This window comes from Plodia interpunctella, chromosome 5 (genome assembly GCF_027563975.2).
Source record: "Plodia interpunctella isolate USDA-ARS_2022_Savannah chromosome 5, ilPloInte3.2, whole genome shotgun sequence".
In the NCBI taxonomy this organism is placed as follows: Eukaryota; Metazoa; Arthropoda; class Insecta; order Lepidoptera; family Pyralidae; genus Plodia; species Plodia interpunctella.
This window is the reverse complement of record NC_071298.1, coordinates 4,612,244-4,635,322: the sequence shown is the minus strand read 5'-3', so window position 1 is coordinate 4,635,322 and position 23,079 is coordinate 4,612,244. Positions and strand designations below refer to the sequence as shown.

At 35.2% G+C, this 23,079-nt stretch overlaps 3 protein-coding genes and 1 long non-coding RNA gene across 5 annotated transcripts; 3 read left to right on the top strand and 1 right to left on the bottom strand.

Moving 5' to 3' along the window:
* The first annotated feature begins 71 nt into the window (after positions 1 to 71).
* Positions 72 to 3,627, top strand: CSN6 (COP9 signalosome subunit 6). Its single transcript, XM_053744939.1, has 6 exons — positions 72 to 473; positions 882 to 1,013; positions 1,450 to 1,601; positions 1,882 to 2,047; positions 2,336 to 2,529; positions 2,933 to 3,627. The coding sequence occupies exons 1-6, from the start codon at positions 230 to 232 to the stop codon at positions 3,071 to 3,073; spliced, it is 1,029 nt and encodes a 342-aa protein (XP_053600914.1). The 5' UTR covers positions 72 to 229; the 3' UTR covers positions 3,074 to 3,627.
* On the bottom strand, positions 3,618 to 17,637 carry LOC128669814 (uncharacterized). 2 transcript variants are annotated; one of them, XM_053744937.2, is made up of 18 exons: positions 17,313 to 17,637; positions 16,599 to 16,864; positions 13,268 to 13,399; positions 12,675 to 12,871; positions 11,574 to 11,715; positions 11,396 to 11,489; positions 11,141 to 11,320; positions 10,016 to 10,180; positions 9,686 to 9,851; positions 8,918 to 9,064; positions 8,415 to 8,633; positions 7,987 to 8,224; positions 7,763 to 7,906; positions 7,364 to 7,483; positions 6,843 to 7,047; positions 6,165 to 6,404; positions 5,352 to 5,540; positions 3,618 to 4,908 (listed from the first exon to the last, which is right to left on the bottom strand). In XM_053744937.2, the coding sequence occupies exons 3-18, from the start codon at positions 13,396 to 13,398 to the stop codon at positions 4,738 to 4,740; spliced, it is 2,748 nt and encodes a 915-aa protein (XP_053600912.1). In that variant the 5' UTR covers position 13,399; positions 16,599 to 16,864; positions 17,313 to 17,637; the 3' UTR covers positions 3,618 to 4,737. The 2 variants fall into 2 exon arrangements, with proteins under 2 accessions (XP_053600912.1, XP_053600913.1); XM_053744938.2 differs by lacking the exon at positions 6,165 to 6,404 and having other exon boundaries at positions 17,313 to 17,631.
* Positions 10,177 to 11,542, top strand: LOC128669817 (uncharacterized). The gene is made up of 2 exons (XR_008404701.1): positions 10,177 to 10,404; positions 10,649 to 11,542. It is a non-coding gene; the product is annotated as an uncharacterized LOC128669817 (long non-coding RNA).
* Ak3 (Adenylate kinase 3) lies at positions 13,710 to 15,502 on the top strand. Its single transcript, XM_053744940.2, has one exon. It carries the CDS (start codon positions 14,143 to 14,145, stop codon positions 14,797 to 14,799), a length of 657 nt encoding a protein of 218 aa, XP_053600915.1. The 5' UTR covers positions 13,710 to 14,142; the 3' UTR covers positions 14,800 to 15,502.
* Positions 17,638 to 23,079: the final 5,442 nt, after the last annotated feature.

The window sequence follows — 23,079 nt, the reverse complement described above, 5'->3', positions numbered from 1 at the left end:
ATTTTCTGGTATGTCATCTGTCTGTCATTGTCATGGGAGTGCTGTCTGTCATGTCGGCAGATGTCAATGGTTGTTTTTTACTTTGCTTTGTGCAGAGCTGAGCAAGAGCTGAGTGTGTTGTGTACATTTTCCATAAATGGAATGAAAAAGCTAGTGTAATTCTGTAAACTTGTACCAATACGCATATTATAGTCTACTTACATTTGTTCAATAATTCCGCGTTGTAATCATGACAAGTGCTGATAGAATAGATTTTGAAATGGAGGTAGAAGTGGAGAGTGCTTCATCAGGGCCGGCTGTGGATCCTACAAATCCTACTTCTCCAGCACCACCGAACCCTAGTGGAAATAAAAGTGTAGTAGTAACTACCGCTACGTCTGGGTCCGTCACTGTATCTCTTCATCCTTTAGTTATTATGAATGTTTCTGAACATTGGACCAGGCTCAGAGCTCAAGAAGGATCACCTCAGACGGGTAATTGTTTAATTCTTGAAGTTGTGATATTTATTGTAATCGTTAATAATAAAATTTACGAAAAAAGTACTAGGTTATATTTAACCCAATGTTCCAAATTTTATCAAAAATCGCCCAGTATATTTTGAGAGATGGCGTAATAAACCACCAAACTTTCGCTATATATTAATATTTATTAGTAGTAATTAGTATTATTACCATAATAGGACTTATATTTCACTAGCAGCCCATCCCGGCCTCACTTGGGTAAAACCAACATAAATTATACATCAACCTTCCTCAGGAATCACACTATATACTTAAAAACCCTGATCAAAATCCATTGTGACAGACAGCATGAGCAACTTTGTTTTATACTATGTAGTGATAAATCATATCAGATAATGATTTTTAAATGTTTTCTTTTAGTCATTGGTGCACTCATTGGCAAACAAAAAGGCAGAAATATTGAAGTGATGAATTCCTTTGAACTAGTGTTTAGTGTGATTGATAATGACATTATTATAGATAGAGATTACTACAACATGAAAGAAGAACAGTGTAAGTATATGTCCAATTTTAAAATTGAGTATTTTAGGTTGTATTCATATAACACTTGCTGCTTATAGGATTGAAAGGAAATGTCAAATATAAAAAATAATAATTAAAAAGCACAATGGTAAACTTAGGTATTAACCAAGCTTATAATGAAAGTGATTGTAATTAGGAAATTTGAGTTTATATTGGAGGTCCATGTCATTGCATGGACCTGCTGCATTCAGCATAATGATCTAAGTAATGTTTTTTAAACATTTGCATTTTGAACACATAACTAAGGTAAATAAAAAAGATTCATACTAAGTCCCATTAATATAATATGTGAAGTTATGATCTAAGTAGTTTGTCACTTCAGTGGTTTTAAATTATAATATTATTATTTGTATGTTTTATGTCTAAGCAATAGCTAATTTCCTTTCCAAATTGTGTATTCTTACAGTCAAACAAGTATTCTCTGACATGGATTTCTTGGGATGGTACACCACAGGGGATACTCCCACAGAAAGAGACATAGCGGTACATAGACAGATCTGTGACATCAACGAGTGCCCCGTCATGCTCATGCTTAACCCGGCGGGGAGGAATGGAGATGTAAGCTTGACTTTAAGCCACAATTGATTATACTAGGGGACAATTGACATGCAACATATGTTCTTTAAATTTTATTACAATTTACGTTAGTGAGATTGGCATTGTGCTATTTCATTCGAGACAATAGAAATGAGTGAGCTTCATTTTCAAATGCATCTCTTTGTATGTTGGCATAGAATAAACAATATTAGGGCAAAAAACAATTATCTTTTCTCAACTGAAGAAATTACAATGTAACTTGCCTAAAATAAGAAATTAAAAAAAATGTTTCCAATTTCAGCAACTGCCTGTAGTACTGTATGAGTCAGTTATAGATGTAGTCAATGGACGAGCTACAATGTTGCTGGCGCCACTCACATACACGCTCGCGGCCGAGGAAGCGGAGAGAATTGGTGTTGACCATGTCGCCAGGGTGTCTTCTGGCGAAGCAGCTCTCAATAGTTTAGGTATCCTTACATATTCACAATATAATGCCGCTGGTCTTCTCCGTTATAGATTATTTATGTTCACTTACTTTCCTGCAACTTGATGTCATTGTCCACTTTTTTGACCTACCTATTTTATGGCATAATAAATTCTGAATATTGTTCTCTTAATCTTTGTTCAACTTATCACTTCTTAAAGCTATTCAGAATAATGCCCTGGTTGTCGAGTACTCAACAAATAAGGTCAATTTTAAATTATAATTAGGAAACAAATGCTAAACATCTGTAAACCGATTTGAATGTCCTCAGTGGCAGAGCACCTGACGGCGCAGCGCTCCGCCATCAAGATGCTGGTGTCTCGAGTCCGCGCCGTGCTGGCGACTGTACGCGCCATCCGCGACGGCAACCTGCCTCCTCGCCCCGCGCTGCTCAGGGAAGCGCGGGCGCTCTCCAACCGACTGCCGCTGCTAACGTCACAGCAGTTCCGGACGCACTTCTACAATGTGAGTTGTTTGTATTCTGAAGTTAGATTAGAGGCCTATCCTGGCTTTGCTCGGGTAAAACCATAATAACATATACACATAAATCTTCCTCAGGAATAATGCTATGTATTAAAAAAAAACCCATCTTAAATCCGTTGCGTTGGAAGTTCTAAGCATCATAGAGACAGACAGGCAGCGGGAAGCAACTTTGTTTTATACTATGTAGTAAAATGATTTAACAAGTACTCGCAACAGTGTTTTATTTCGATTTGTGACGCTGCACGGAGGTGATATTGAATTTATCCATTTTCTCCATGAAAAATCTTTTAGAGTTTAAGGGAGTGAAGCTGCAGGAAAAATAATAATATTATGCATAAAGGTGGTGATGAATAGAAAATCATTGCTTTCCTTTCTTTCTTTCCAGCAATGCAACGATGTTGCTCTGATGACGTATCTGGGCACTATAACCAAGGGCTGCAACGGGATTAACCAGCTAGTGAACAGGTTCAATGTCCTTTACGACAGGCAAGGCATGGGCCGCCGGATGCGCGGACTTTTCTTTTAATTTTTACTGGCCATTATTTTTGCCAGCTACTGCTTACGCCGTAGACAAAGTTGCTGACAAAATATAATCACGATTAATAGTTAAAAATTGTGTGTTAAATCACATTTTGCACAACTATGATATTAAACTACAAAATAAAGTGAGATTTTTTGTGAATAGCTTTAAAACATTCTGCGCGGTATAAAAAGGGCCGTAGTTTTTGCCCAACTCTGGGCTAAATAATTTTGGTTTGTATTATAGCAAGATTAAAGTACTGTTACAAAATTAAAGTCATTTTTATATCAAGTCTACATTGAACCATTCATTGTAGATGAAACTTTCATTTTGTTCATGCAAATAAAATACAAAAATTAAAATATTTTTGTATTTTACATGACAGAATATCGTAACAATTGAATATGATTTATGCTCATGAAACATTATTAGCTATTATAAGATTCAATTCGGTATCTTTATGAAATTGAGTGTTGCCTGTCATGTTGTCTATAACTACCGTAAACTTCAGAAATGATTCTGAAATGGGAATACAATAAATAAAAATAAGTTTTATGAGACGCAATAATTTTATTTCGCATTATCCTGCTTGAGTATTCCGTAGATACACAAAATTACCAAATTTTGGACACATTGAGATTCATGCTGTGGAAGACCTTTATAAAATTAAGTATAATTATTTTATACTATAATTTCATAGCCAATTAGTTGTCTCAGAATAAATGCGTGATTAGGATGTAATTAGCTGCCAAAGTGCTACAAATTTGGTTTCATAAGTCTCCGTTATATTTACAAATAATGTAAATCAGCTTAGTTTTAATAATATATGTGTTGTAAAAAATTATCCGAAGCTGATATTGTTCAAATATTAATAATGAAACAGTCTTACATTAGAACTGCCCTACAAACCTTAATGCAATGTTAAACTTGTAAAACTTTTACAATATTTTTATTTATATTTTTAACAAAGAAATGATCAATCTATAAGTACTTGTACTTTATTTGATAGTTTTGTATAAAAATACTTTAAAGTTATGTATTTAAATCGATTTCACTAGTATTGCTTTTTAATAGCTTTTTCGTAAACTGTATCTAAAAATTGCACAAAGTAAGACACCATCGTCTGACTTTGTTGTTCATTATCAGCTAGCTTACATTTATCGTTTTAACCATAAACATTTAAAATAAATCCAAACAATACTATATTTTTAAATGCAATTAGCAACAATTTGCGTGTAGAATGGGCCATAATGTTGTGCTAATTAAAGTATAAGCCCTTAATAAAAAAAAACAAAACAAAATGTAAGCACATACCATATGCTGTGAGTTTTGTTTTATAACACAGTTTTCTATAAAGGCCTACGCTGGAGCGTTAAAGACAAAATTCTACGTGGTCTAATTTCACATGTTCTCTGGGAAGTTTATTGGGATTTTGACAAAAATGCTTTCGCAACTTCCTGGTGTATCTAGCATAATATGTGGTATTTAGTAGGTCAAATTGAATTCATTCCTTTTCAGACTATGGAAGGGAAAACGTGAGTTTGTAAAATTGGTCATATTAACCCATAACAGCCGCATAATGGACAAATCAGGTGTTTGTACCAAAACGAATTTTATATTCAAAAGTTTCCGTTTGAACCCCTATTGTCATAAAGGTTCGGTCGTTTCCGCTATGTGTCGTTTGGTATTTTCTCGATTCCGATGAGCTCGTCGAATAGCGTGTGGTTGTCTGGTATGACGTGGGGCTCGTGAAGCGTTTGCCGCGCAAATTTCAGCACCGCGCGCGCCAATTGGCCGACCGTCCATTTTCTGTCTACTATCACTCGAACTAGGGTATCCAACTGGAAGAATACGAATTCGGTGAGTGTTCCTATTTATTTCATGTACATCCTATTTATGTGTTATCATCACGTTTACTATATAATCATCATCTCCGCCACAAGAAATCCACCGCTGGATAGAGTCACTCACATTACGATTTTATAACAAAAAAAAAAACAAATGATGGCTTGATGTCGTCCAAGATGATATGCGTACCAATCATCTGACAACTAGGAATGTTGAACACTGTGCGAAGTGAGAGAGATAATCTATCCCATGCTAAACTATTTTATATAAATGTGGGTAGTCAGTTAATTTCAAAAGAAATCTCCTATGACTAGGCTTTTGTCATTTTAGTGATTTCCATGAAAATATATGAGCTTGCTTCGAGCAAAATCTTTTCATGTTTAATCCTTGGATTTAATTCAGTCTGCCACCAACTGCTCTCACTTCAAACACTGACCTTGAAGAGTTTCTCATTGCCGAAGGTGTAGTAGATGAACGCGGGCACGCCGGCGACGCTGGCGGCCAGCCACTGCAGCAGCAGCTTCAGCTGCGGGTGGCCGCGCTGCCGCCGCCCGCAGCCCCAGTTGCCGGTCGCCACCGGCTTGCACGACCCGCCGGAGACGATCTTGTGCGCCAGTTGGTTCAGCTGGTGAAAAAGTTGGTAAGTAATAGATATTTTTTTGTCCCTCTCATCTTTATGTGTCCAATTGTATATACATGGCTGTGGCGCACTAAACCCGGGGTTCGCGTAAAGTAATATAGATATTATTTATTTGTTCTGTAACATACAGTTTACTTATGTACGTACGTTTTTTCGCTCGCATATTTATTTTATATCTGGCTAATCGATTGCACCGCGGCGTGTCGCTGCGTTTTTCTAAATTTCGACCTTTTGACCGACAGTGTACTACTAATATGTGATATCTTTTTACATGTAATGTTCTTATATCTGTGTATCTTTTGGACTTGTAAGAATACAACCTGCCTTTGTTTGTTTTGTAGACAGTAAATATTGAAGATTGAGTAAATAAGGATGTAGTAGTGAGAGAAGAGTACAAACTAGAAGATGGAAAGGATGGCAAATATTTTGATATATATGTAAGTAAATAATAGTGCGAAATGATAAATGTGCTGAACTGCTGAGCTGCGAGTTAGCTGTATGTTTTGACAGAAAGCAAAGATTTGTAAATCATTATTATACTAGTCATGTTAGTAGTTAATGTAATGTGTGTACTTATTACTTGAAAATTAGCGACAGACAGAGTCTGACCTTAGGTATCTTAAGTTTAATAGTGACGGGTTCACATTCAATATTCTCCTCTATGGTCTGTACAATCATGTTGATCATCCAATTGAGTTTTTTCTTTCTAGCGATAGGGTTAGATATTTGCGTAGATGCGGTGTCTGTGGAGGTACTGAAAGACCCCGTATCCGTCTTCTCAATCTGGTCACTGTTCACACGCGTACTCTCTATTATTTCTTCAGGTATTGACTCTTTTATTTTACGTTTCTGTCAAAACATACATATTATATTGTGAATGCCGAATCAATTAGATATTTTTGAACATCGATGGCAGTTCTGTTTTTTATAATAGTGTTTATTTGGTGGGGTTCATTTTACAGTCTGTCTGTCATAAAGAGTAGAAGTACGGACACAGAATTTAGAGCCTACGGATTTTTAACGAACTGCATATATTTTTTTGGCATTGCAATACAAAATCGAATGGTTAACATTGGTTGATAAGCTCGCAATGTTGCCAGCTTAGAGCACACAGCGCCCTCATTTATTTTCTACTCTCTATAGACAGACTGTTCATCAGACTCTGCGCTATCTAACAGTCTGCAAAAGTCAAACACTATATGTATAACATAGCACACAAACAACATCTCAATCAGAGTCATTGGCAGCAGAAATATACATATGGGTAGATTTTATGGTTATACTTACCAGCTGAGCTGCCAGTCTGTGTCGATGCCTGGCGAGTTCCAACGAGAGCGATCTCGCAGCTAAAGCTAGCCGGCGCGGCGCCGTGCGGTCGCGAGAGTCGCGGCCGTACAGCTCGGCTGCCTCGGCGGCGCCTTCCGCACCTACCCCACTCGCACCGCTGGCCATCGACTCGCTCAGTGTACGCTTCAGAAGAGAACCAGCAAACCTAGCCGACGAAACATTTGCAATTGTCAAGCAATAATTTTGAGGACTAGTTGATCAATCAATAATGTTCATTTGTTTATAGGAAAAGAAAGTAAAATTTATTTGCAAAAACAAGATTAACATACATACAATACATATTGCCCTTACACATGTTTTACCGATTATGGGTATATAAAAAAGTAATGAACATACTAACACGCACCAGATAATATACTTACATTAGTCCGTGTCTTATTTTTTATGTATTTTTCACACGCTTCTAATGCTCAGTACAAAAATGTGACAAATATTCATTTATACAATACATTATAAATTACCTAATCACAGCCAAATCTCGGGAGTCTAACTCCCGCGTTTTATGTTCTCCAGATTCTGCGTCCACTATCGGGTCGTTGAGCCAGTTGTTGAACTGTTCGTACACCTCTTCTAATTCAGAGCTGCAAAATAAATGTAATTTGGTTATGTTATAAGATATTGCGCTTTTAGATATAATGATAAAGAAGATGAAAAGAAAAAGTTTGTGACTTTAGTTCTCTATTTATGTAGTGCGGATCATGTCTATTTTCTTCAAAACTTTGAAAATTATTTGTTTTTTTCTTCCATAAATTTTTATTGTTAGCAGATAAATATGTAGTAATAAATTACATATGTTGCTGGATTATTATCGCCACATATTTAACAGTTTTAGAACATATTTTCAGTATTTTAATACTTACGTGTACTCTGTGCTGAAACTGTATTTGGAACTGTTCCCAGTTTCTTTCCTACCTAAAGGTCTGCGTCTAGTCGGCGATGGATTACCATTGCTTATTGTTTCTTTTTCTGTCAACACAAATCCTACGGAGCCGCCACGTTTTACCCTGAAAAATTGCAATTTTGATTATGAAAATTTACCACTGCAACATGCGCTATCGTTTGGTGGGCTGTTAAGATGACTCGCCTAATATCATTATCATTGATTCCTGCTCCGGAGATGCTGACGCCGACAGCATAACTCGAGCTGTCAGTAGACCAGTCTCCAGTAGTGCTAGTGGTACAAGAGTTCTCTGCTTCTCTTCGAAGGGCCTCCCGGAGACGATCAGCGAAACTTAGCCGTCGTTCCTCCGTTGATAGCTCTTTGGTATATTGGAATGAATTTGGACGAGCACTCTCGCCTCTACCCTCATCTTCACTGCCGCCTGTTGAACATTTAAATTCTTAATGTAAGTAATAACATTTTATAAACATGATTTTTCTCAAATATTTTGTCACGTCTTAACACTTAAACATTTGTTACTAAATTTACATGTTATAGAGCAAATTTACTGGGGGTGTTCTTCAGGGATCACTTCTTGGCCCATGTGTATTTATATTTCGTATAAATCTCACCGTAATCAAAGCTATCGTTAGCACTGTGAAATTCGTCATCACTGGAATTGCAGCTGGAATACAGGCTGTCCTCCTGTGTGTCCAGGTTATGGTGGCCCGGACCCCTGGTGACTGGAAGGCATTCGCCCGAAGATCCGAGGACTATGAATCTGCCTCGGCGGTTGTTTAACGTTGATCCGTCTGGGGACAGCCAGCACTTTCTTTTCGTCAGCTCAACACCTGAAACAGATTTATTTGTTGATCACACGGAACTTGATCTTGAATATACAAGTTTGATACTGCAATACACCAGTCTGTGTTGGTGACTGCAACGTCGTGCGAAACTTTAGTCATGAAAACTATAATAAAAAGGTTTGTACTAAGTCTCGTTTTTTATATTTCATTATGAGTTTAACTCATTATTAAAGTATGAGAAATCATACATTATAATTTTATAAAGCATTTATTCGATATTGGTTTTCTGCTGGCTATCGTATACTGTTTTGATTTTAAAATATAATTACTGGGGTCGTTGAGGTTGAGCGTGGCAGCGCAGTAGTTCTGCGGAGACGGGCTTCTACTGTTGTAGCTGTTAATAGTGCTGCAAGAAGACGCTTGTTTTATCACCACCGTTGCTTCCACTTCAGGAGGTGTGTGGCTGAACGATTCTCCTGGAATATACAAACGTTTCTCTTCATAAGTTGCACTAATTGCACAAAACTAAACACGTATTTTGCGAAGCCGACATCGTCATATCGAACCTCAACTAACTACTGTATTTGAAAACTTCTACCACATGAATGGACACTCACGATTGTGATTTAAATCGGTGAAGCGGTCGCAATCTGATATCATTGTCATCTCCATTTTCTCCGTAGGTCAGGATTCTGATGAACATTATTAACAAGCTCTAAAGGTGATAGTATTATTAGCTAACTACAGATTGAAATGGATATAGAATAGGATTTGCTTGCAATTCTAGACAAATCGAATGTGCTTCAAAATTATACAGCTATGTGAAAGTAGCAAAGTATTTTAAGAAGTTATATCTTTAAACAAAAATTTTTTGTAGTTAACATATTGTTACTACAACCCTCGACGATTCTAATACCTATAGGTGAAATTTTTTCAGATCTTTGCTTAAAGCGTTTACTACCATCGCTTGATCCCTTGTGGGATACAACGAATCGAAATTACTATTAAAATTTGTTGCCGATCAATGCATTTTCAGCCCCGACGTTGATACAAACATTCTATCTTGTGAATAATTACTGTCAAAGTAAAATACTGACCTATTGGAGATAGTCTTCTTTCATGCCGTGGATGGTCTCTGCTTTTCATAGGTGTTTGTTGAAATGCCAGAAGGCACTTGTTTAGCTCTCTGAGGACATTGTCTTCTTCCCATTGGCCAAGGGGCATTTTACTATAGTCTTCGGCGTCCATTAGACATACCGTTACCTAAAATCAAATATTTTGGACTTAACTTCACCAATAAAAATATTTTTGGATCTATTTGAAAGAGTTTAAGTAGGTAAACTAGATGACATAGATGAAGCTAAATGGACGAGTTAACTTAGTCAATTATTCGGGCAAAATTATTATTCAAAAGGAGAATTACGTACAGTCTTTGGCTCGTCGAGTAACTCTATTTTAGTTTTTTGTTTTTTCTCGGAAATTCTGCTGAACGTCCTTACGCCCTCCACTTTCAATACTTCATTATCCTCTAGTGCTTCTACGGATAGCATTACTGGCAATAGTTCAGGCATCATAAACATTGACAGAGACTCCTGTAAAATAGAAATAACGATTTTACATAGTAAAATATGATAAAAAATCTCAGTTCATGTCATTACGTAATTGGTCATAAAATTTCATGATGCAAGCGGTCGCAAATTCTAGAGATGACGCGAGGTGTGCTGTTATCTTCTTTCGATTTTTGATAAAAGATATCGATAGTCGTAGGTATTTTCATAAATATTTATACAGTTGCAGTTTTAGTGTCTATGGACATGTAAGTACAGTATTTTGATTACCTAAGGTGGCAAACAGACAGACGTTTACTGAGCCTTATTGTTCAATGGTCGACATCAACAAGGCCGCAGGTAAAAAATATATGCGTGCCAATTGTCAACGGCTGAAGAAGCAACCAGGCAAACGCACAGATGAGAGAACTGGCTGCAGGAAAAATATTGCAATATTTTTCCGCGTATCGCTGAATCGATCCATGAAATTTAGTTAATTTTTAACACTTTCAGAATTATGCTAGACGAATTATGGGTTTGTGGACCCCTCATATGTGGCACGAACCAGCCGCTCAGCACAAACCAGCGTCCAGACCGACCTACATGTCGCACCACCAATCTACATAACACCGTGCATACTTGCAGCCGATTGAATACCTCAGGGGTTTGCCACAACCATTCGCATCGATATTTGCCAAATAATTTGGTACCTCGGAAAAAAAATCAAGTTAACAGAACATTTTCGATTAAAGGCCACGGCAGAGTTGCTTGTCATACAATTAGCTTACACAATGAAATTGTACACTTTAGTAAATCTCAGGTACTGGGTCATCGATGCAAAGATGAACTTTTTACATATCACATTCAAAAATAGGAATTAACTAGGTTTTTTTTTCAATTTTATATGTATTAATGGTTACTTACAATTACATCATCTATGTATGGCCATTATCTATATAATAACATGATAATATTTTTATAATTAATCTGTCCGTGTTTTTTTACCTGAGACTCTCCGTCTATGAGTACATCACCGCCGACCCTGCTGGATGAAAAACAGACTCTTAGAGCATCGTCGTTTTCGCATCTTTCTGGACGACCTTCGTGTCGTACCAGCAACTTGCAAAGAGGGAGCGTGCATTCCAACCAGTCTTCAATTGTTAGCCATTGCTTTGACGTCATAACCTTGAATGGAAAATTAGAAGACTCATCACGTGCTTAATTTTTAAAGATTTATTAGTTGATAATACGAGTAGTTACCTGTCGGCTTATTTTAATGTTTCCTTCATTATTATTCTTATCTAACCATTCATAGTAGTGAAGTAAGCTTTTTAATTTATTTCTTTGTGATTTTCTGAAATAAAAATAATTATTAAGTATATTTAAATAAATTAATCGTAGAAGGTTCGTTTTGCGTTTTAATCAGACTCATATTTACCTATGTAAACTCTTAAAAAAATGCGTAAAGTTGAAATCTTGTAGTGTCGGGTGTGTTTTGAGCGTTCTCTTGGGGAAAGTAGAGAAAAATGCGTGAGCGATTAGTGATGACACAAAATTGTAATCCAGTTCGGTGGTATCACCTGAAAATGGGCAAAAATAATTTTTGAAGGTTTTCCGTTTTTATACGATCTATCTTTCTTACTTTTCGATAGTGTTAATTACTAACACTGGTCTCAGATTTTACTTATTCAAGTCGCCTAAATGCATCTGAGATGACTTACGACTACCTACCACATTTGGTGGCAAGTAATCACATACACACTAGTGAACTTTAACTGTCAATTAGTGCAACTTTTGTATTATTAAGCAAACATGCAGACTTTAGCTGACCGATGCTAAATGGTAACGACGCAACACCAGGGAAGTCACACGCGGTAGTCTACTTTGTGGCCCAGGATCTTTTGCCACTGTAGGTAGATACCCTGTAATTACACTGCCTCTGTCTCCCTTCAAACCGGAGCACTGTTATTTGGCGGCAGAAATAGATGAGAGTGTGGTACGCAGACGACCTTTGTACCAAGGTCTACTTCTGGTAAGTATTTATGAGCGTAATTCTAATGATGGACGATAAGCTGCAATGACGATCCGAGTTTACGTCATTATCATACTAATATCTGGAATGTCTTTATGCGAGTCATAAACTCATGAGAACGAAATAAGAGGCTTCCTAAAATACGAGCATAATTAGGTACGCGTCTGTGATTCAGGACTTATACTATACCATAACTATCTAGGTACGAGTAGGTACATCTAGGAATATAGGTATACCTACAGTCTAGAAAAGTACCTACTTACATCGTTGAATGTTTCCAATGCCATGTAGGTACCTACATAATTAAAATGTAATAAGTGCTATTAAATTATTCTTAAACAATTTTGCCAAAGCTTCTATTTGAAATACGGCCCATGTAGATTTAGGTTAGATTAATAATATAGAGATAAAATGATATCATCTTTGAGGCTGAGGCCAATGTTATATAATAGTTCGTAGGGTGTAATAATAAAGATTTTTTCGTGTTTTGACTGAATAGACACATACTTTGTTGCTGTAAACTGAACATGAGTCCTTTCGGAGGTCTCCATCTCTTCAAGTGCAACGCTCGATTGACCATTATCCTAATTGTATTGTCCAGAAAGTGGATCCGTTCATTCTCTGACATTTCTTCTTCTAAGAACTGCTCTAAGCCCTTCATGAGATCTGGATCCTTTACGTCGTCGTCAGGGTCAATACCTATGCTGTTGAAATTATGCGGTTTTAGTTGTATATTATTATTTTATCATGATAAAATCATTACGAAAGTGCGCGTCACGAAAGATTTTCCGCAGACGCGGCGCTAGACTCGCTGACAACAACGTGGCCGTTCTGTTCATAATTAATAGTGCTGCGGGACTTTTTCATGGCGAGGCACCATCTTAGCGCGTTGTTATCTAGATAAGAGGACTTCATACTGCCGTGGATGTCGTACGAGGCTAAAAGGTCAAATAGCTCTGATGATAGGTAAAAAGCAACCCAAGAAAGGTTGACATCAGGCAAGCAACAGGTTGAAAATTCAAAATATTAAAGTTTTGAAACAATCTACACGGTAAGATTAAATAGATTATATATTTATTGATCAAGGATATAATACTTACTTGCACATGTCATGTATTTTCAGCATGTTGCCAGTTAGTTTCGAAGGAGATGAAGCCAAAAGAAGATGTTTTAAGTGTCGTTGTACGGTAGTCCACCAGGGAAGGTCACACGGAAGCATCACTAGCGCCATCCTGAAATAGAAAGGTAAACCTGAAGCCACGACCTGAAACTAACTCGTAGCGTTATAAATTGGCTATTTTAATATTGTAAATATTTTGTTTGGAACTTTTAACAAGTCAAACCAGTCATAATAAGAAGTAAAAGAAAGATTATTTAGGGATAAGATATTTTATACATGTATGATGCGAGACGCTTTTAGATTAGCTTCGCGGCGGCGGCGGCAGCTATCTTCGTGAACGCACCTAAATATACGCATGCGCTCGCCGTCTTCTTTTTGACATTTGACATTAAATTAGGTACCTAGCTACCTATTCATTTCATTCATTCACCATCACCCAACACAAGTCATAACATTTCGTGGTTATTCGAAGTGCTGTGCAGGTGTTTTGTATTGTTTTGAATTAAATTACAATTTTAATTGTGTTTTAGACAAAAAGGAGTTGTATTTATTTAGTAACAACATGCCTATATATATATGAATAATAAAATAAGTATATTACAGTGTGCATTTTGACGGAATTATACGAATGGTGCAATTTTAAGTAAGAAAATCTAGTATTTTTTATTTCTATCACAAAACTTACATAATACATATATTTTTATCTTAATTTTGCTACATATATACTACATAATACTGAGTTAATCTTAGCTACATGATTGTTCTAATACGAATGTCATAACTTGTACAAAGATCAAAGTACAGTTTGGCCTGTATCTGTAAAGAATACGCTGATAGTAGTTAAATTAAACAGAAATGACTGTGAAAAGTAAAATACTCAAAACCTTAATACTGGGTGCACCGGCATCTGGAAAAGGCACTATATCATCAAGAATAGTAAAGAAATATGCTGTCGAACATGTTTCAAGTGGGGACAAACTTCGAGATCACATTGAAAAACAAACAGAACTGGGAAAAGTGGTAAAAAAATATTTAAACGAAGGAAAATTGGTTCCCGATGATGTTATGATAAAGTTTATGCTGACTGAATTAAATAAAGTGGGAACTCATCCATGGTTACTTGATGGTTTCCCAAGGACTGTCAGTCAAGCTGAAGCCTTATGGAAGGTGCAGCCAGTGGATATTGTATTAAATTTAGTAGTGCCTTTTGAGGTTATCATTGATAGAGTCAAAAACAGATGGGTCCATTTACCATCTGGAAGGGTGTATAATATTGGTTTTAATACACCAAAAGTTGCTGGAAAAGATGATGATACTGGAGAAGTATTAGTTCAGAGGCCTGATGATAAGCCTGAGGCTGTACAGAAACGACTAGAGATATATGAGAGCATCACTAGGCCGGTCATAGAATTTTATAGAAAGAAAGGTATACTTAAGGAATTTGAAGGGCGCACATCAGATGAAATATGGCCTCAAGTGACTGAATATCTAGACCCTTTAATAAGTAAATAATTTTTAAATATAAGTGAAAACTGGTGCTAAGAAGTCACAAGAAAATGGTTTGGAAAACTTTACTTAGATATAAATAGCAGATTATATGTAGCTTGTAGTAAGAGAGAAATATTTTGATATAATTGATATTGTTTTTGTTGATACTGAATGTAGTTCTATTTCCAAATAAAACAAAATAGTGTAATTTTTGTTGTTTGTTTGTTGTTTAAATCAGTTATTGTTTTTGTAACTAAATAGTTTCTAATATTAAGAACAAATATCTTTTTTTGTAAAATATTCAAAACATTTGATACATTTTAAATTAACTTTAAATTATTTAAATTAAATTTATGTAATTTTAAGATGTATCAAATTGTAATGTATTATATTTCTTAAAACTTATATAATTTTGTAATGTATTGAATTAGCTCAATATGGTCTTCCATGAACCAACCCACTTACATACACTGCATGCATAGTTAAACTGTAGGAAATTAATGCCTTTTTGGGCGATAAATTATTGGTAGATAAACATTGAAAAATAGTTCCATTATCCTTCAATATGCTCAAAATTAAGTAGGCTTTATCATTTATACTGTAACATATATGTAACTTGTTATTGCAGATTATTTTATTTTAATATACAAGTAGTAATTTTGTGTTGAATTTTGTGTTGAAAGTATATTAATGTTGTTATTTTAATTAATAAAAAGTATATTGCAGTGGTCTTTGTTTTATTCTACACATCAGATTTATGGTCCTCTAGTGTAACTAGCTAACTAATAAGTAAAGAAGATGTAGGAAGCCATAGAACCATAAATAAAAGAAATTTATAGAAGCAATATAAAAAAGTCAAATCAATGTAAAATAAGTATTGTTTCAGTTATGCCCCGAAGCTTCTCTCTGTAGAATTTTTGAAACTCCATAAAGTCTACAGTAGTAGTGGTTAGATTTTTTAAAACTATACTTTTGAAATTAAATTTGTTAAAGTATATATGCCTACGCACTCTTGTTCTTTACGAATGTAGAATAAGACAATACAAAATATCTTTATTGCCCAAAAAATAAATTAGTACATAATAACACCACAAGTGTTACAGCTAATCCCGGAAGTGCGGATACACCTAGGTTTAATTGGCTAGACCTAGGTGAAGCCTTCTTACGACATTTGTGGTTATTGTGGCAATATTTTTTCAGTTTCGAATAATTTTTGTAACCAACTACGAAAAAGGTAAAATATACGCCGTTTTCGTAACTCCTTTTAAAGTTATTATTTAAAGTGAAATAAAACGAAATAAAAAAGTAATAGACGTAAATGAATAAAATAAAAATATTTAGTGTCTATGGGAGTTACAGTACGGCAATGTTAGTTTCGGTACCTATTGGTGGCGGATATGCAAATAGAATAAAAAAAATCACCACGCCACCACCAAATAAAGTGCTTTGAAGAGATACATATAAAACATATTTTTGGCGTGAATATTTATCATCCTTACTACCTACTGTGTGTCTACTTCAGTTGTACTACTTTAGTTACTCTATTTATAAAAACACTGCTACTCTATGCTGTAGTGAAATTCTGCATTTATTAAAGAAAATATTCCTGGCGTGATCGTTACGTGACTTTTAATTAATTTTATGATCTACAGGAAAAATATTGACGTTAATTGATTACTTTATTAGCGGGTCAATAACATTTGGGTTTGTTTCTGATAAATAGTTATAACCGTTACGGAGTTTGTAGATATACATTTTAGATGAAAGCTAGGTGGTTTAAAATTTTGAATCTAATAGGTATGCTTTATTATGTAGGTACTTACTTTTATAGATTTACGCCGTAAATGGGTAAACACAAAAACTTTTACTTTAAACACTGACAGTCAGCGTCGCCTCGCGACAGTTATCTTCTTTTTACGCACTTTTTTCATTGTCCACTGAAAAATTGGTTCCAAATATTGTGCATGTAGAATATCTTGTTGCTTCTCAACAGACAGAAATAGTGTATTGAGTGAAAACTCGCACCGGCCGCGGCCACGCCGCGAGCGCGCGAACCCCAGATATTTTTAGCCGCTTTCGCGTACCGCAGCTGAAATTGGATTGTAAATAAAAAGTTTAACACAAGTTGTTGGTCTGATCTTGTCGGTCATCTCACACCGACATCAACACAACAAACTTATCAATTAAACTAATGATTCGTTTCTTTTGGAAATATGAAACCCCGCTGTTTGCGGATTAATCGCACGATTTCCAGAAACTTTGTTCCGCCAGCCACTGTTTCATGGTCGCTTTAACTGGGTTATTTGAGTCTATTTATACAGCTTCACATATTGACTCATTTTTCGTGCACTGGACTCTCAATATGACATCTATATTTCCATATGCTTGACTTTTTATCTTGTATTAGCGTAAGCTTTTGGTGATTGTAAAAAAATATAATAAAAATATAATATTGAAGTAAGTACATATAACTTTGCTTCCGGAAAATCTAATATATATATATAAATTAACTAAGAACACAAGTTAAATTTACTGACCGTCCGAGTAGTCAGCGTCAATATCTCTCAAACCTTATGTGTCGATTTGATGGCTTCAGTAGTTGTTTAGTGTAATGCATGGAGATTGGAGGTTATTTTTCCGAGTGACGGGAGCGCGGAGGCTTAACACATGCGAACCGATTGGCGACCCAGGCGGCACTGACGCCGTTGAGCTGACTTTCACTGGGGGGCATCTACCCTTGCCCTACCGGCTGTCGCACCCTCCACCCTCGCAGTGACGTCACTAGGCGCCGCGTCACGACCTACGACGCCGTACGACGCGACGCCGCCCAATGCTCAATACCCACTCCATAGTCACGACCCGTGAAATATCACCCGAAAATCGCCCAGCGCGTTACGTAAAGTAAAATATGCAAGCAGCAAAAGCCTGCGTCAGCGTGGGACGTCATTTTCATTAGATTTTATTACAAGGTCGTGTTAAATACGTGATTGTAATTTTAATTTTATAATAGTAGGTGCCACAATAAACTTCCAACATGTATTCAATTTCCTGAGTATTCGTAAGGTTTCAACTGAAACCCACGCTAGAACCAGAAATATAAGTATATTTTATATACATAGCCAAAACGCAGAATAGTGATTCTGCGTTTTGGCTATGTAAATAAAAATAAATACAAAGGAATAATTCACCAATTGCGTTCTTTCTGAAAATAAACAACATTTTTTCATTAACTTTGTTTATTTTCAAAAGAACGCAATTGGTGAATTATTCCTTTATATTTATCAGTCATTATATATCTGAAAGAATGTCTTTGAACTTTTTTATTTCCTCCGATATTTTTCTTCAGCAGATACCTACCTAATATATTATTATGAGAAAAAAATAAAACGAATATTGTGTATTACAATTATAGTACCTACTAAGTTATTAGGGCTACTATTGCATGATTTTTTATTATACGCATGCGTGCTGGTGTTACAGTGTTTTGTCTCTCTTCAATGTTCACATGTACAGTTTTCGTATAATAATTTATTCTTAGCCTCTATGAATAGTGTATCCTGGTCCTTGGGACGCCCGTGGAAAATTGTTGCCGCCCTATATAACTCTCTGGGCGGGATAGGGCGGAGCAGGCAACACTGAGAATACATGTACAAGAAAGCCATAATAAAAGTTTAAAAAATGTAAAATAAAGCCATATATATTTGGACAAAATTTCGATTCTAAATAAAAATATTTAATTAACACTGTTTGATCTTATTATAAGATCTTAATCTTATTGATCTTATAAGCACTCTCTAACTTATTTCTATAGTCCATTGAATTATGAATAGGTTAGATATTATAAATTGTATGATGATAATGATATTATAAATATCTACTTTTACTTTTTAGATGTGTAATAATATTCTTTGTGTTATATTTTAACATTAACTAAAACGGATAAGTATTAACTAAAAACTGATAACAATTTAAATAACGATCAAACGATTCAGTAGTTATCCTAAAATTTATTTTTGGATATCTATTTCAAGTTCGTTTATTTCGGGATAAGGTTACTGAAGGTGAGTACTTTCTTAGTCCACGTGTCCTCAGAGTAGAACTCCTTAGAGGTTGGTCCCGGCGTTCTTTTGTTGATTATTATGTTATATCCTTTGTTTTATGGAAGCCTGGTATATTTGCCACGTGACGCCGCGTCAGCACCGCCCTCGGCCGCCCACTGGGCGGAGAAAATTGTTTTCCCAATGCCCTTTTGTATCCAAATTATACGGTCCGTAAAAGAACCTCTTTTTATAAACAGTCTATAAATAACTTGCGAATATAAATAAAATATTGAATAAATAATTTTCAGTAATGTCGTTGATATTATTTACGTAGACATACCTAATTATAAATCGTGTTTAAATAAAAATTGGTTTAAATCGAAAGTTTTATTTTATTTGAAGAATAGATAAATAAATTAATTGTTGTAGTATACGCAAATACATATTTTTTACTGACATTAGGGTAATGCATTACCTTTTCAGTACTATGAAACTACAAAAAAATATTACATATTTAATTCCCGCCAACCCAGCACTATCAATCGCGTCGCGTCATACGATTTTATGAAAATTTTGTAGAGTTAATTTCTATACCTTATTAATAAGTAGAAAATTCAATTTATTAGTAGGAACTAAAACAGAATACTTACTAGTACTTTAAACTTCTACAGATACCAAATTAGTAACGTATGCCTTACAAGCGTAGCAGTATGTGCTTGCCGGAAAATCAGACGATTCACACGAGATTTGTGCTTTCGCAATTCACATCCTTATGTTTATGTGATCCTAGTAAAATCGACCTCTGAAGCGGACACGTCACCCGCTGTGAGACGATCCTTGGAAAGGTCACGTAAATGCCAAAGGTGCTCTCATTCAATTTGGCACAGTTTCATTTCGCAAGAGACCTTTTGCCATTTTACAGTTCATGCATGGTTCGAACTTCTTTAGCACGGAAAATTCACTATGGTTTTCCGCGATAAAATAAATATGTACATTTTGATTTGGCATAATGGCTTTAAAATATCTTGAGGAGTGTGAAACAATAAATGACAATATAAATTAACAAATATTAATATAAAAATGAAACAACAATTGCGTAGCAGATAGAAAAAATAATATTAGAATTAATATCATTCACAAATTTATAAATTAAATCAATTTAAACTGTACTCTCCGTACAGTTTAAATTGATTTAATTTATAAATTACAAAAGTCAAGTTAATCGCTGACACGCACGTTCCCCTAACAAACAACTTCAACCTCCCAATTATATTAAAACAGTAGTGCAACGCCCCCAAGAGCTTGTTTGTGACACGCTGGCGTTTGCATGTGACCCCCGCTACTAGGATAACATAACAATGCAGAGATCTTTCCACCCCTCGATATAGGGTTGCGTGATTGCTGTTTTGGTGTTTTTTTCTATTGTATCGTTATCACTCATTCGTAGTAAAGAAGTTCAAAATCAATTTAACACACAGCAAGTTTACACTAACGTGTGAAAAATAAATATTTCGTTTATTTAAAAACATAAACAATAAAGATCGATGAATGCAATCTTATATGTGTCATACCCATGGAATTAGTAGGTACTGCGTTGTACGAAGTACTTATTAAATCCATGGTCATACCGCATATATGTCATTTGGACAAAAAATGCACAACAAAAAATACTACCTTCATAACTTGAACATTTCGAATCTCAACAGCACATACAACTTTAGTAAAAGTTCGTAATTTGATTTGACAAGACGTGATAATATGCAAATATTTGGATAATATTAATTTTGAATTGTTGTAATAACATTTTTGGGACAATTAACTAAAATTTATTATATAACACTTAATAACAATTAACATTGCTACACGTCCACTTATTTTATTTGCTGAACACTTGTTTGTTTTTATGCTGTACATACATACATATTTTCAAAATTCACGCGTTTCTCATAAGTAGGTACTATTCATAGATTTACAGAAACTTTTAGGTTTAGAAAAACAAAGGTCAGGTCAAGGCCTATTTTTGTAAACGTATTCCTTCAAATTTGGGTGCGTGTTAAAGCCAATGGAACAAAATCACTTTTGTGTTTGTTCGTTATTCACCTGTATATGTATAATTTCATTATATTGTTAAGTTACAAAGTTGAAAGTTTCCTGAAAACAAAATGGCGATCGTTCGTACGTCTAATCATATACTAGGACAACTGAATCTGAAGGAGGTGGCTTCGTAGACCCTCGTAGAACTTTAATTTTATTTGTGAGCTTCTGGGAGCTTTATATTGTTTTTTAAAGAGTTCTTATTGAGTTATTGATATTCTTAAATACTATCAGTTTTAAGTGAAAATAAATCTAATTAGAACTACCGATAAGCTAACTGTAGTTCTAATTCGATTTATTTACTAATAATTACTAAAAAGTTAATACACTAGACAGTGTTCCTAGTTATTATATGATCATGTATGTAGTACATATATAGAGATTTAAGTACATTCTACAAAGAAATGTTATTTGCAATGGAGTTCAATTTTCAATGAAGTTTTCGATTACTTACAATTAAAATTTAGATATATTAAAGTACCCCCTATGATGCACTACCTATAATATACCATATATGAATAGAATCTATATTTTTCGAATCATATCATTAATAACATGATTCGAAAAATGCAGACGTGTCATCGTCAGTTCGTCGTAACTCTACAACTACATATCCCTCACTTGCGTGCACACCCATCGTTTCGCGCATGTTCCGACACAACTACCCTCCCACCCTCGCATAGTTAGGGAAACTATTCACATCTACTTCGCATCCTGCTGCCCTATTGTGTACCACTAGCTTACGCGGGGCGCCCGCGTAACTAGTTGGGTCGATGGCATCAACTTGTTCTTGACACGTTATGCTACCCTGGTACATTCGTAGCTAAAGCGTTACGTCATCGCGGAAAAATCTTAGTAGGAAGGCAAGGAGGGTGCGAAAAGCTCGCGTAGACGTCGTAGCGCCGTTCGTAGAGGCTCGTAGTCTCGTAGCGCTTCACGTTTTGTACCGACTACGAGAAGCTATTGAATTGCCAAGTTTTTAGTTTTTAAATTTTCAATTTGTTACAAAGACAATTACTTGATTTGATACTAACATTTGCATCATGGATACGTACATGACTTTAAACCATTCGAATATGTATGCCTAACATAATATAAAACAAAGATTAAAAATGAATTCATTTGGAATATGGTTTCAGTGTGTGGATATAGCAAGTCTATTTTTAAGAATAAATAAAACTATCCTATAATAACATAAAATGTTTTTACTGAACACCTTTTTTTATTTTTTATCTGTAACTCTCCGATAGTTTAGTTTCGCATTGATTTTTAACATATGGGAATTTAAACATGAAAATTACATAGTATTTTCAGTTATTTCCTATTGTCGGGACTCGTAAAGTTATGATAGGTTAGGGTTTTTCTTCTATGTTTTATGTTCAGGTTTATTACAGTGTCAGGAGTATTTTAATATTGTTTTTGCGTTTGTGTTAGAGCCTGCAAAATTTTTGAATTGTAACTGTAGAACATTACAGAATAAAAAGTATTATAGAGAAATATAGGATCTACAAGCCCGAAGCCCGAGGGATGAGCGGGATACGCATAGCGACGAAACTCCTCTCGATCATTGGCTCCTAGTAGAAATAACCTCCGAAACGCTGAGACATTGCTCGGATTTTACTTCAGGCAATGTTTCGCAAACGAGCGCCACGTGCTCTTTTATTTTAAACTCTATTAGAAATCTGTAATTAAATCTCTTCGTATTCCTCAATTTGAGAGGTCGTAAACAATATGTAGAAAGTAACACACACAACGACAATGGAGTGGTAAAAATAATAATAATATGGAAGCAAAGTGCAAAACAGTAGTTTTCTTTTAGTAATAGGTACGTGAGTCTGATTAGTATACAATCTCATGTGATACGAGTAGGATTAGATCTTAACCACTGGACCACCACCGTTTCATATTCATGTGATGTTGAATAAAGACACTCGTGATGTTGAATAAAGACAAGAAAATAACTTCTTTAGGCACTGATGATAATATTAACCTTTAAATTACATATATTTATATCCCAATTTTATTCAAGCGTATTTTTTTGACGGAATAAATACAAATAAACATTGAAAACTGTCTAACTATGGTTCAAATTGTCAAATTCCAAATTTTAATTACAAGTAGAGTATATAAATAATGAAAATGATAAATTAAAATTATAATTAATTAATCT